Source organism: Myxine glutinosa, chromosome 12, assembly GCF_964187855.1.
Source record: "Myxine glutinosa chromosome 12, kmMyxGlut1.1, whole genome shotgun sequence".
Classification (NCBI taxonomy): Eukaryota; Metazoa; Chordata; class Myxini; order Myxiniformes; family Myxinidae; genus Myxine; species Myxine glutinosa.
In genome coordinates this window covers 62,902,478-62,917,701 of record NC_136272.1, presented here as the reverse complement: position 1 = coordinate 62,917,701, position 15,224 = coordinate 62,902,478, and the positions used below count along the sequence as shown (strand labels likewise).

The 15,224-nt window shown below is 45.2% G+C and overlaps 1 protein-coding gene across 2 annotated transcripts in view; it reads left to right on the top strand.

Annotated features, from left to right (window-relative positions):
* Positions 1–15: 15 nt before the first annotated feature.
* Positions 16–15,224, top strand: part of CCNK (cyclin K) — a 48,862-nt gene continuing 33,653 nt past the window's right edge. Inside the window, exons 1-5 of one of the 2 annotated variants that reach the window (XM_068131818.2) lie at positions 17–136; positions 6,247–6,322; positions 7,717–7,935; positions 14,566–14,647; positions 15,018–15,149. In XM_068131818.2, the coding sequence (XP_067987919.2) occupies positions 7,766–7,935; positions 14,566–14,647; positions 15,018–15,149 (384 nt within the window). In that variant the 5' untranslated portion in view covers positions 17–136; positions 6,247–6,322; positions 7,717–7,765. Of the gene's footprint in view, positions 137–6,246; positions 6,323–7,716; positions 7,936–14,565; positions 14,648–15,017; positions 15,150–15,224 lie in introns of both variants that reach the window. The other variant, XM_068131817.2, reaches the window with a different exon arrangement.

Genomic DNA, 15,224 nt, shown 5'->3' with positions numbered 1-15,224 from the left:
TCCTGTACCCCTTGAAGTGCTTCCGGAAGTTCACAAAATGGCGGGTGGTGTTCGGTGAATGAGTTGTTGAAGCAAATGGGGGAAAGCAAAGCGGATCACACACACAGTTGGATAAACCTGTCTGGCAAATACAAAGGTGAGAATTAAAGTCTGATATAGTTATTGCAAATGGATGGGTTTCTTAAGTTTTGCATCGTGAGACGCAGTTATTTTCCCTCGGCACACCATACGCTTTGAAAAGATAAACGTCATGGACGATGTCAATACATTGGCCATTGCGCGGGTTGCACGCTTTGGTGAGTGTGCTCGGTTTGTGCCGTCCCCATAGATCTTCGTGTCGTCAGATCAACCTGGACAGAGTTCTGACTTCTGTATCTTAGTCGGCAGGTCATTGACGTACAACACGAAGAGCTGGCGAGAATTGTATCTACTAGTACTATATAATTATAAGAGAGATGTGTATGTTGCCATTTTTCTCAGAGATGGCTGAACGGATCTAAGTCAAACTTTCAGAGGTTCATCAGTGAATGCCAGGGAGTGTTTTGCATTTCGACAAAAAAAAAAAAAAAAAATGGAAAAAAAAACAAACCGTTTTTTTTGGAGTTAAAAAAAAAGCTCGATAGTGCCAAAGCTTTTAAAAATTAATTAGTCTAGTAGGAAGACTAGGTCCCCCTGCACCCCCCGGAGATATACTTCTAATCAGTGTTTCTAGATTGGAAACAATGTGTAGAAAATGACTAGCTATGGCCCCAAGCTGAAAAAATGTCCCACATACCATTTTTATGCAAATTACTGCTGCCATTATCAAAAAAAGACTAGGTCCCCCTGCACCCCCCCCCGGAGATATACTTCTAATCAGTGTTTCTAGATTGGAAAAAATGTGTAGAAAATGACTAGCTATGGCCCCAAGCTGAAACAATGTCCCACATACCATTTTAATGCAAATTACTGCTGCCATTATCAAAAAAACGATTTTTGACATATCTCAGCCAATATTGCAGATAATTGAAAAATGAAGGTGTCTAGACCCATGTTTTGAAGGGCATAGATCATGATAGAACTATTCATAACATGATTACATGTGTCTATGGTATACTAGTATGCTAATTAGTGCTTTATTTACAAAATAATCACAGTTTTACGAAATAATAGACTCATATTAAGGTCCGTCTACACAGACGTTAACACAAAGTTTTATTTTTCTAAATACCCTGTGAAATTCACCGAATGCCCTGTGAAACCTGGGATTCTTCTCCAGCTTTTTCAAGGGCCCGACTTTTCCCTTCCCTTTGAAGGCACTGGTGCAGTCTTCTCCGCTGAACACATAGTACCCCAGGAGAGTGGCACAGTAGTCCTCTCCCAGGGATTCTGCCAGCTCAGAGACGTTGACAAGTTGGCGATGCTTCCCTGACCCTGTATCCAGGTACACCGTCAGCTTGATGTTGTGGGCATGGTGGAGCAGGATCAGGAGGATGTCTGTGTCCGGTGTTCTGACTACAGCGTTCTTGTATCCGATGGTAGCAGCATGATGGAGGTACAGAACCACCCTGGTATCAGTCTCTTCCTGGTTGCTGTAGATCGTGGGGAGTTCACGTACCTCGACCTGAAACACAAAAAGGCACCGCATTTCAATCACCAGTCACTGCCAGTTTCAGTATATCTCCGGGGGGTGCAGGGGGACCTAGTCTTTTTTTGATAATGGCAGCAGTAATTTGCATAAAAATGGTATGTGGGACATTTTTTCAGCTTGGGGCCATAGCTAGTTATTTTCTACACATTTTTTCCAATCTAGAAACACTGATTAGAAGTATATCTCCGGGGGGTGCAGGGGGACCTAGTCTTTTTTTGATAATGGCAGCAGTAATTTGCATAAAAATGGTATGTGGGACATTTTGTCAGCTTGGGGCCATAGCTAGTCATTTTCTACACATTTTTTCCAATCTAGAAACACTGATTAGAAGTATATCTCCGGGGGGTGCAGGGGGACCTAGTCTTTTTTTGATAATGGCAGCAGTAATTTGCATAAAAATGGTATGTGGGACATTATTTCAGCTTGGGGCCATAGCTAGTCATTTTCTACACATTTTTTCCAATCTAGAAACACTGATTAGAAGTATATCTCCGGGGGGTGCAGGGGGACCTAGTCTTCCTACTAGACTAAATGACAGTTATATACAGGTACACATTCGCATAAATAAATACAAAACAATCACCAGACATTTGAATACAAATAAATCAAATAATTCCGGAAGTGTACGAAGTTGGTAATACGGCTTCTTCTTCCTCCTGATCGGCCTCACACAACTCAGAAACGTGATGAACACCACATTCACCCAACAGCATATATATGAACCCTCTTCCTCTCCTGCCTCCCCCTCCCCCCTTCCCCCTCTTCCCCCCTCTCCCACGTTTCAACATCAGTTTCATTTTGAGATATCAGTTTAGATTCGTCATCGCAACTTGTGATGCGATGCGAATAGTGCACAGAAAAGGTCGTCAAAACCGATTTTGGGAGGAAATTTTTTCGAATTATCGAAGGGGCCTAAAGTTTTTTTTGGGGGGGGGGGGGCGGTCATAAAGGGGTCTAAAGTGTTTAAAGAATCAAGGATCTTAAAAGGGCCAAATGGGGTTTAAAGGTGTCCAAGGACGAAAGAGCAAAAGGGGTCAAAAGTGTCCAAATGGTCTTAAATTGGCCAAAGTGTCTTAAAAAGTCAATAGGTCTGAAAAGTGTCAAAAGGTGTATATGTCTCAAAAGGGTCAAAATGGGTATGAAAGGGTCTAAAGGCTGTAAATGTCTAAGGGGTTTAAAGGGGGTGTAGAGGAGTAAAAGGGGTGTAAAGGGTCTAATGAGTGTAAGGGGTCTAAAGGTGTGTAAATTGTCAAAGACGACTAAGGGGTGTAAAGGGTCGAAAGGGATCTAAGCGGTGTAAAAGGTCTAAGGAGTGTTAGGGGTCTAAAGAGGTGTAAATGGTCGAAGGGGTCTTAAGGGGTGTAAAGGGTCTAAAGAGATCTAAGGGGTGTAAAGGGTCTAAAGAGATCGAAGGGGTGTAAAGGGTCTAAGGAGTGTTAGGGGTCTGAATGGGTGTAAATGGTCAAAGGGGTCTAAGGGGTGTAAATGGTTAAAGAGGTATAAGGGGGTGTGAAGGGTCTAAAGGGGTGTCAAAGGTCTAAGGAGTGTAATGGGTCTAAATGGGTGTAAATGGTCTAAGGGGTGTAAAGGGTCGAACAGAGTCTCAGTGGTTTAAAGCATCTAAGGGGTGTAAAGGGTCGAAAGATGTCTAAGGTGTGTAAAGGGTTAAAAGGGGTGTGAAGAGTCTAAGGGGTGCAAAGGGTCAGTGGTTTCTAAGTGGTTTAAAGCATCTAAGGGGTGTAAAGGGTCGAAAGATGTCTAAGGGATTTAAAGTGTCTAAGGGGTGTAAAGGGTCAAAGGGATCTAAGGGGGTGTAAAGGGTCAAAGGGGTCTAAGCGGTGGAAAGGGTCTAAAGTGTGGAAAGGAGTGAAGGTGTAGTAGATAAATTACCTCGGGTTCGTAAATAAATTAACTTGGGAGTGCAACATGACAATAACAGGCCAAATGACCTCCTCATCACCGTCATGGTATAAAACCCATTTTCAGGTATACCGTGGTTAAAAATCTGACAGTAGAAAGTTTTGTTGTGATTAACCTTGGGAGCTCAAAGCAGTAAGATCCCAAACAAAAAGCAAAACAACAACTCACCTTGATGTGAGGATGAGGTAATCATAATCATTGGAGGTTCACCCGTTGTCAAGTGGCTGTTTGTAGTTGGTGTCACACTGTCACATGGGTCCTTTTTTCTACGAACAATTTTTTCACACTTGAAAGTGATGTTAGATGAGCAGTAAAATTACCTTTAAAATGATGTATAGATTGTGTTCGTACGATTTTCGGTTTTTGAATAATTCGCTCATTTGAGAGGTCACGTGACTCCTTCTTTGCCGAACTTCCCGATCATGGTAACGTCTTGATGAAGAGTAGTTTCTCACATATGATAACATATTTGATTATCGGAGCACACCATCAAACTAATTATATCGATATCCGTGTTGAAATCAGATAAAAATTTGGCTTTTTATAAAGATTTGTCTATGTGGATCAACCCTCGGAGATCATGGCGACAGGTGGCGGCTCGGATGGTTTTAAGTTATGAATTGTGAAAAATAACTGTTTTAAAACACCTATTTATGTGCAGGGTGGTAAAAGATGTTATCCTATAAAGTTTCGTGCCGATTAACCATGGGAGCTCAGAGGAGTAGGTTCACAAATGAATAAACAAACAAACGCACATTTCGCTTTTATATATATATATATATACATATACATTGAAACCTTGACTTACGAGTTTAATTCGTTCTGTGACCGAGCTCGTAACTCAATTTGCTCGTTTCTCAAATTAAATTTCCCCATTAAAATGCATTGAAATGCTATTAATCCGTTCCAGCCCCCAAAAAACCACACCAATTTTTTTTGTTACGTGTTTTTAAATAAGAAAAATGTACTTTATAAATAACAAATAATGTATAAACAAGCACGACCTCGTATATACTGTACATAATAAGCGGCGTTACGCGCGCTGCTTGTAAACAAGGAGGAAGCGGACAACGCGGTAATTTGTCAGAGTCTTTATTCAAGAGCTCACTGTAACACTGGCGCGGTCCGGGCTGCGCGCCCGGTGTATATCCTGAGGCCACGCCTACCCCTCGGCGTGGCCGCCGCCCACTTGGTGCGCGGAATGATGTCACCACGCCAGTGGGCTTCCGTGTCCGCCACAATGTAAAGAAATAAACTGGTTTTATTAAGTGTATTTACCTTGAAGATCAGACGAAGATGCTGGCGGAGGTGGAGGAGATGACTTTTGCCTTTTTCGCCACACTTTCCTCGCTTTCACTTGCAGGGCGTTTCAATAAAAACCTGTCCAACGAGGTTTGTTTCTTCCTCCCTTTCAAAATGTTTAGATCGTACTGCTACGATCGTACTGCCTCGCCAAGTCGACAACACGCACACCTCGCTCATGTTTTTCGACGATTGCGTGTTTTATATCCAAGCGCATCATCCTCTTCTTCTTCTCAGTACTGCCCTTGGCACTCAATTTCTTAGGACCCATGGTTAAAACTAAGAAATTTTCCAAAATAACCAACATGCGAAAACAAAGCAGCAGCGATATACGGCAGAGATGCTTGCACGGCAAGATAACCACGTGACCGGAACGCTCGTTGGGCCACCTAGTGGCGGGTGGCATAAGCTCGTAACTCAGATCTCGGCTCGCATCTCAAAGCAAAAAACCGCCCGAGCGACGGCTTTTATCTCGGAAAACTCGTAAGTTGGTGCACTCGTAAGTCAAGGTTTCACTGTATATTGTTGCGGTTCTGAGAATGTACATATACCATCATTAAAGGTTAAAGGTTTGCCCCCATAGTTAGTCCACAAGCAATACGTAGGCCACCTTAGAACATTAGTTATGTCATAGTATGTGTGAGAATAAGGCCATTTCCATTCGTGATACCTGCATTGTGTAAAAGAATTAAGTTTAGGTCCTGTTCATTTTGCCTCCACCCTCCAAATCAACCTCATTGGGCAGCATCCATCCCGCGCCCTGATTCGGCTAATCCACCTCCTTTGCCAGCAGCGTACGCTGCTGGTAAGTGTTTTCGCTCAAAACCAGCCAAATGACACGAGGTAGGCCTGAGAGAGGGTGGAGCTGGCGTTGAGGTCGGGGAGCGGCAGCGAGACGGTAAGAGCCAACAACCAACCAGGGCTCGGGTGAAAGGGCGTGGTAAGGGTGCAGCTGGTAAGTTCGAGTGGGTTCGCTGGGCTGCGCTATATAAACGCGCGCACACAGCCCTTGAAAGGACTGATGAGCGAGGGGCTTTGTAACAGGACTTACCAGAAGCACTGATGAGCGAGGGGCTTTGTAAGAGGACTGACACAACTGCACTCGTTGAAAAGGACTGCCCTTATGAGAGAACTGTATAAGAGGACTGAAGGAATCGCGCTTGCTACCAAAGGGCTTATGCGACGTGATTGTGCAAAGAGGCCTCGTGAGGAAAGCGCATTGGGGAGCGCCTATTGAGCGGCATTGGGAGCACATATAGCGCCAGTGCATTTAATACGTACGCGACCGTGGTCGCCAGTAACCGCCAGCCAGCCATGCCTTTCGCCCTGTAACTGTCCGCTCCGCGTAAATGACCCGCGGGGAGCTTCTGCCGCTCTGACCATCTGCTTCACAGTACGAGTCGGGGACCGGAGGAAACTGCCTGGATGCCATCATCCCGGGACCATCACCCTGACCTTCTACATCCCTGTGTGAGTGTGTCTGAGAGTGAAATGGGCCCGTGTCCAGGGATAAGCTAAGACTGTATAAGCTTCACTGTGTGTTCTTCTCCTCCTTCCTGTACAACTTATTAATAAACCAATTGTTCTTCTTTGTTTCTTCCTAATTTGACCGTATCAGTCCTTTCCTCCATTGGGTAAGCGTGGCACGATTCGGAACAGCTCAGATCGGGTTTAGTTCCTGTTAACAGCTCGGATCACGGCTCGCTATCGCTCGGCGTTTCCACTACAACCGTGATTCGGCGGGGTTATTTCCTTGCTTCCTGGGAGGCGTTGGTAATTAGGTATTAGGAATTCGGCCTACGACCCTACCCAACGCTGACCGGAAGGAACGTCATAGCCCCGGATCACGTCGGCTAGTAAAAGACAAGGGGACTAACCCCCCCTTGGTAAGGGGAAAGGCCGACGTTGAGATCCGCAACAATATATACACACACTTTATATGGTTTTTTAAAATAACGTATTTATACAAATATATCATTAATAATATTTTTACTATTCGTATTGGATTTCACTAATTATATTTGATGTCATTTCATGATCTCAAAGAAAACCTGTTTTAATCTACCAACTGTAGCTCCCTGGGTTGGCATACGGACAATCACTGCCGTGATCTAATCAGGTTGAGATAATGTGATGAGGACTGATTGAGGAATGGAATGAAAATGAATGAATGATCGTTTTAAGGCCATTTTTCCCCGCTAGAGCAGGGGTTAGCCTTGCGGGTCCCATGGCAATCATGGTTCTCTGTTTGAGGCAATGTTTTTACGGCCGGATGCCCTTCCTGACGCCAACCCTTAGTCGCCTCTTATGATGCGCAGGGATACGGTGTACCTATTCTAAATCGGGGTACACACTGGGATCATTCATCCCAGCAAGCTGGTACTCAATTTGCCGACCTCGGAAGGATGACAGGCTGAGTCAACCCCCTGGCATTAATTCAGCAATCGACCGGGATTCGAACCCAGGATCCTAGGATCCCAAGCCGGCACCCTAACCGCTAAGCCAACACCAGGCTTGATATCTGCAATATCAAAGGGAGGTGTGCAGCGCCCCTCCCTTTAAATGGGATCGTTTCTCTATATGCAACTTTAACATGGGGACTGAAATTGCGTTTCTCTGCTTCTACTGGTATATTATATATATGTAAATATACATGTATACACGCTTTATACCCCTTTAGAATATAAAAAAATATATATAATGTACTGGCTCAATGGCCTAATGGATAAGGCATCAGACTCCCAAGCTGGGATTGTGAGTTTGAATCCCAGCTGGGTTGAATATTTTTTTTCCCCTCACTTTTGCAAGTCTTTTTTATCATCGTGAATAAGGTCTTGTACGTGTTGCGGTTCTGTCTGCGACAGGGTTGTTTGCTGGTGACATCGACTGCATCGCAGGTCGCATTCTTTCACAATGACCTGCAGCTTGGTAAAGTACGATCAGCGAATGCCATGTTGGTATTGGGATAAGAAGGAGAGGGTGCATACCCCCTCGCATGTGGAGGGTTTGGATTCTATGACCGAGTCACGGTACCGCCGAGAAGGAGCTCGATTCATATTTGACGTGGGCACAAAACTTGGCCTGTATCCTTTACATGTATTGTTCCAGGTGATGTCATATTTTGTTCTCTTGGATCATGCGTCTGATACTAATGGTTTATGACATAAACAAAATAGTGGCATTTACCTCGTCAACACAACCATACATCCTTTGGTACATACCCTTTCTCTCGGGCCTTCTTATTACTATCTCTCTCAATCCAATCCTTCTTTGTCTTCTCTTTCCACTCCTCCTACTCATCCCATTCTCCCTTCCTTTCCTCTCTTTTGATTTTCCCAAACTAGTCCTACTCTCTCCCATTGGCATGTAACAAGTAAGTGCCCCCTCATTGATGTTAATTTTTTTGATGTGAACATGCCACCCTCAAAGAAACAAAAAAGTAAATACAGGTACTTCCTGCAATGCCTGCCAAGCACCTTGGTGGCTAAAGGCACATAAGAAAGTTATGCATGATCACATGGTCACATCTTTATGCTGGTGTATACGGGTGTCCCAACACCTTAGCCCTCCCCCCGCCCCCCCCCTGCCCAGCCCAACGTAGGAGAGGTAGGGAGAAACCACGAATAGGGGAAAAAAGCTTTATTATTCGACATCTCATGTGCACAGTTTCAAAGCTTTGGTTCAATATTTGGTGTGCCCACCGCCCGCCGACCGAACTGCCTCCAAACGCGTGGGGTAGGATTCCAAGAGAGACATAAACAAGTCACCATCGAACTCCATTTCTTCGAGGACGTTAGTCAAAGCAGTGAGAAGCTCTTCCCTGGTGTTCTGGAGGCGTTGTTCAACTCTGTCCTTGAGTATCGCCCCCAAATGTTCACAGGCGTTGAGGTCAGGCGATGCTCCCGGCCACTCATCGTTTCCGAAAAAATCGACCTTGTTCGCCTTCAGAAGATTCTGGGTCACCAGTGCGCTCATGCACGGGGCTCGGTCGTGCAGAAACGTGGTCTCCTTGATGCTGAGGACATTTTCTGGGTTCCGTAAGAACGGAATAACATGGCGGGTCAGCACAATGTCTCGGAGGTATTTGCCGTCTCATGATTGTCCTTGCTCTTTGATGACTCGCATCAGCCTTTTCGCTGTGAACATCAAGAAGACGCCAACGCACCGTGCTGTCTTCGATTTCTCTCGAATCTTGAGTTCTTGTGGAATGTCATCATTGTGAAGAGCCCAAATTCTGTCGTTCTGGAAGTTGGGACGTCGAGCCTCAAAAATGAAAAATTCATCAGAAGGGGCCAGGAAAAGAAAATCATCAGAGGTCCACTCGCTCAAAAACTCACAAAACCACATTCGATCCTCGACGTTCTTCTCCGTCAGCTTCGGTGCTGGAATTTGGTGAAAAGCCTTTGCGCCAATGGACTGAAGGAACCTGTGGATACTTGATAAGCTGTTCTTCTTCCCTCGAACCCGTTCAATCTCCTTTTGGAGCCCTCAAATGCTTTTCTTCTCCTTGGCAAGCGACTCAATGATGATATCCCTTCTTTCCTGAGACAAACATTGTGCTGTCTGTTCGGGCCGGCTGTCCATCTCGCAATCGAAGGGATCACGGTTCCAATTGCGTTTGACGAAGTCCTCAGACCTGTTCAGGTACTTGGCAACCCAGGATCGGGATATGGTTCCCGGCGCCTGATCCCTGGCGACTCGGAACGCGATAGCCATGATGCGGCATATCCACCTTTTCTTCTCGGAATCACCCGACCACGACATCACTTCACAAAATCTGCAACAGAACAAGAAAGGCTCATTAGATCATTATTAAATTTGGTATTTGAGATGTCAAATGAATGATCCTTCCCGCTATATGCCCGCCATTGTACAGTGGCGACCCAGTAGAGCTGGGCGGGGGGTGGGGGGCGGGGGGGGGGGAAGGGGAAGTTTTGGGACACCCTGACTCCAAGGGACACCAACACCGTGATCTGACAATCAGTTTACATAACGTCCCGGTCACTTAACTCTGAACATGCTGTTGCTCCCCTGATAACATCCCGGTCACAACGCTGAACATGCTGTTGCTCCCCTGATAACGTCCCGGTCACTTAACTCTGAACATGCTGCTGCTCCTCCTTCAGCAATGTTCACAAGGGGCATCTGAATTTAAATCAAGAGGTCAGGATCATCTCTCTGGACATATATTAGGTATTCCACAGTCAGGCATCCTGCTTTAATTGCCAAGCTCTCTCTCTGCCTGTGGTATACAAGGCTGCTCTCATTGCTGGATTTGGCAATTCCTCCCATCATGCAGTCAATGTGTTGCCATCAATGGAACCCTCCCCTGCCTCTCCCAGTGCAGACTGGAGTTCACCAAGGCAGTATTGAGCACAGTCTTGTTCCTCATCTACATAAACGACCCCTCCGAAGCTCTGGAAAACTCTTCCTTTTTACAGATGGCTCTAAATTGTGTTGTGCATTACCTCATCCCTCTGCGAGGCAGATTGCAGTTACATCACTCTCAGCTGATCTAGAATTGATTAGATGTAGTCCGTGGGCTGAGTAGGGTTTACATGCACCCCCCCACAACTTAACTTCCTGGGTATGTCCATGTACCCCCCACCCTAGGGGTTAGGAAAAACCATGTTAACAGAAAAAAAAACTCATTCCCAAGGTAACTCTCACGCATATTTTGATGTTACCCCCCCTGTGTCAGTGATTTCCGAAAATTAGGGGTAGGCGAAATTCAAATGGCCATAAATTTATACCTAGTCATCCTATGGTTGCATATGACCCCTCAAAATGTTTGTCCTGTGACACTCTTTACAATGATATGTGTTATATGCAAATGAGGTCACTAATGAGGTCACCAGAGGTCAAACTATGAGGGAATGAGTTTTTTTCTGTTAACATGGTTTTTCCTAACCCCTAGGGTGGGGGGTACATGGACATACCTGGGAAGTTAAGTTGTGGGGGGGGGGGGGGGTGCATGTAAACCCTACTCAGCCCACGGACTAATGCTGTTCTGATAAATGAACATCATACTAAACTAGAAGGGCACTGGGTAGAGCGCATACCTCCGCCAGGCTGAAGAGTTTATGTTTTGTATCCCACTGATAGGCCGGATCTGGATTCGGACCTGAACCAAAATCTAATCTGCTTGTTCTTGTCACCTAACCAACTCGTCCATCAACTTTAGTCATAACTCGTCCATACCTTTTTGAGATATCTTGCTGTGTATCGGTTTTAGCCCCATCACTCAATGGTGAAGAATCACTTACAAATTAAATCATTCTCGTATCCGAATCCATATTGTTGCCTGGATTGCTATTGGAGCCTGGTGTTTGCTTAGCGGTTAGGGTACTGGCTTGGGATCCTAGGATCCTGGGTTCGAATCGCGGTTGATCGCTGAATTCACACCAGGTGGGTTGACTCAGCCTGTCATCCTTCCAAGGTTGGCAAATTGAGTACCAGTTCACTGATAATTCCCTGTGTGTCGCAAGAGGCTACTAACAGGGTTGGCGGCAGGAACGGCATCCGACAATAAAACATTTCTTCAGAAAGGGGACCACGGTGCCCGAAAAAGGCCAACCCCTGCTCTGCGGGGGAATAATGGCCTCTAAAGGTGGTCATCCAAATCCATATTCAGATCTTCACCAAAATCGAATCGATTAGTCCTTGTCACACACCCAATCTCTCCACCAAGTTTTGTCCAAATCCATCCACAACTTTTTGAGATATCTTGCTATGTATAGTTTTTGCTCTATCTCCCAATGGTGAAGAATCACTTAGAAAATTCTCGTATCCAGATCCTGATCTTCACCAAAATCGAATCATTTTGTCCTTGTGCTGTTGTTTTGGAGGCCAGATTTGAAATGTGGTTTTCCCAGGAAAGATCATGGCAGATAGTGAGACCCAAAAGCTTGAGTGACAGAACTTCTTGGAGAGGATTATTCAGAAAGTGGATGGGAGGGTTGTCCAGTCGGTCTTTTCGGAGAGACATCGTAAGAGTGTGAGATTTGTCAGGATTGAAAGACATGTTCCACTTGTTTGCCCAGTCTGTGATTTTGTCAAGGTCTGCAGAGAGTGAGGAGGCTGCAGACTGCCGATCTGAGGGATGAAGAATGGAGCGACAGAGAGTAGAGTCGTCAGCAAAGAGATAGAGAGGATTTTCAAGAGAGTCAGAGAGATCATTGATGAAGACCAGAAAAAGCACAGGGCCCAGAACACACTGCCTTGGGGAACTCCAGCCTGAACAGGAAGAGGAGATGAGAGAAACCCATTCAGGGCCACACGTTGACTAAGACTAGAGAGGAAGTCCGCCAGCCATGCGTGGAGATTTCCATGGATACCAAAAGAGGAGAGTTTGGTGAGCAGAGCGGGGTGCCAGACCGGATTGAAGGCACGTGATATGTCAAGGGAGACTGCTCTAATTTCCTGTTTGGCATTGAGGACCTCCATCCATTGTTGAGAAAGCAGAAGCAGCATGTCCAGAGTGGAGTGTCCAGGTCTGAAACCAAATTGATGATCAGAGATCAAGCCATTGGAGAAGAGGAAAGATTTCATATCTGAAGCAATGATGGATTCCATGACTTTGCTGATAATTGGGAGAAGGCTGATTGGTCTGTAGTTGCTGGGATCTGTTTTTGCATCTTTTTTGTGCAACGGTTATGTTGGCAGATTTCCAAGCAGATGGAAGATGACCTTGAGCAAAAGAGAGGGTGAAGAGAACAGAGAGAGGGAGTGAAAGAGTGGAAGAACATGATTTTAGGACCCGTGGGCTGATGCCGTCAGGTCCAGTTGCAGAATCAGAGTCGAGGGTTGACAGAAACTTTTCCACCTTGTCAGGAGGAAAGGACACAGAGTCCAGGAGCAGCTGAGTACGACTGGGTACGGTGGGTACAGAGAGGGATGGGTTTGGGACACAAGATTTAGAGGCAAACACAGAGTTGAGGCATTCAGCTTTTTCACGTGCGGAGTCAGCCGTGTGGCCATTTGAGGTGAGGGAGGGGATGGAGGGGGAACAAACACCAGAAACAGATTTGACCAGACGCCACCAGGATTTGGAAGAGGGAGACAGATAAGAGAGTTCGGTCCTGAGAAATGAATGAACGCTTTAAGGCCATTTTCCCCGCTAGGGCGGGGGTTAGCCTTGCGGGCCCCATGACAATCATGGTTCCCTGTTTGAGGCAATGTTTTTATGGCCGGATGCCCTTCCTGACGCCAACGCTTGGTCGCCTCTTACAATGCGCAGGGATACGGTGTACCTATTCTAAACCGGGGTACACACCGTGATCATTCATCCCAGGAAGCTGGTACTCAATTTGCCGACCTCGGAAGGATGACAGGCTGAGTCAACCCCCCTGGCGTTAATTCAGCGATCGACCGGGATTCGAACCCAGGATCCTAGGATCCCAAGCCGGCACCCTAACCGCTAAGCCAACACCAGGCTAAGCCAACACCAACGTTCTCTGAGAACGGAGAGATATTGTTTCCTGGCTCTCCTGAGGGTGGACACTTGTTTCGGGCTTTGTGAAAGGAAATGAGATTTCCTTCCGTTGGATTTGCTTTCCAGGAGACGAAAGCAAGTTGTTTCTGGGCAATAGCCACGATGACCACAAGGTTCTTGTGGTCAAATGCTGTATTTGGTTTTCGCCAAACATGTCTTCTGGTACTGTGGCCAAATAGCTCTACCTTTGACTCATCTGTGCAGAGCACATTGTTCCAGAAGTGCTGGTCTTTGCCTCGGTGTTCATTGGCAAACTTTAGTCTTGCCCTGATGTTCTTCCTGGACAGCAAAGGTTTCGTCCTGGCACACCTCCCATGTAGATCAAATTTGTGCAGCCTCTTTCTAATGGTAGACTCGTGCACTTTGACATCAACAGTGGCAAGAGCTACCTGTAGGTCCCGTGATGACATTCTGGGGTTCTTCGAGACTTCTTTCAGCATCTTGTGGTCTGCTCTCGGGCTGAACTTGCTGGGGTGGCCTGGCCTGAACAAGTTGGCAGTTGTTTGGAATCTTCTCCACTTGTCGATGATCTTCCAGACAGTCGAATGATTGATTTCAAATTGTTTGGAGATCTCTTTAAATCCCTTCCCAGACTCGTAGGCATCTATAACCTTCTTTCTGAAGACCTCAGAGAGCTCTTTTGATCTGTGCATGGTGACGCCGCACACTTCAACAACAAAGAGCAAACCAAACTAAATGCGGTTTAAATAAGACAGGTTCCTCCAAGATCCTCTCTAACGATGTTCTAATCATTTGCACCTGAGCTGGTGCACCTGATTCTAATTTTAGGTATTTGAAGTAGTGATAAATGTAGGGGTGTACTTACTTTTTCCACATGCGAAATTTGCATTTATGTTTATTTAAATTATACAATGGACTACAAAATGTAAATGTTTCATGATATTTGTTATGTTATATCACCTTTATCTATCAATATTGTTGAAATGAAGATCAAATAGCTGTATGTTGAAATATGTTGAAAAAGTCAAAACTTTACATGTTTGACTTAGACCAAGTATTTTAAAAAAAGAATTCTGTGCAGTTATTGTCCCGCTTACCCCACTGTCAATTTAACGTTTCTCGTGAAAAAACCCCAAAATGAACGTGTTAGCAAATTGTCACATCTTGATGCTGGATTTTTCATTGTACTTCTTGGTTGCACTCATTTGTGTAATGCAACCACTCATGTGGGTTTTGGTTTGTCTTAACAACGGAGCAGACACTACGACACTTTGGCCACTGGGATTGTTTACTTCCACAGATTTTACATGTTCCACTCCTTCAAACAGTTTGCACGCTATGTAAGTATTTTGAACTCTAACCCTAGTCATAGAGACTATCTGATTGGTCAGTCCACTTTACTTCCTTGAATGGACAAGAAACTTGCTTCTATGACATTTTCTTTGGTTAAACTAATATTTGACTGCAAACAATACACCAAGAGATTAAAGGATAAGGTGATGGATTATTCATATCTCTCTTTGATGGAGAAGGCTTATCGGATTGTGATGTTGACTATTAGTTGTGGCAATCGGATGATGGATGATGGCCAGGAAGGTGTTTTGGGAATGAGGAATAAGTTGGAACAGTTCAAAATTTAAAAAAAAAACAAATGCGCAGTTTCAATGAGGAAATTGTAATTCCTCTATTTGAGAGTAATTTTGCTGGCAGGTGACAGCAGCCTGCTGCCTCTTCCTGGCGGGAAAGGTGGAAGAGACGCCTAAGAAGTGCAAGGATATAATCAAGACTGCACGCAGCTTGCTCAGTGATGTGCAGTTTTCACAGTTTGGTGAGGACCCTAAGGTATGTTAATTTTTTACTTGATCAATGTCTGGCAGAAAAAGCCCCTTTTTGTGTACAGAGAAATCTCTGAATTTT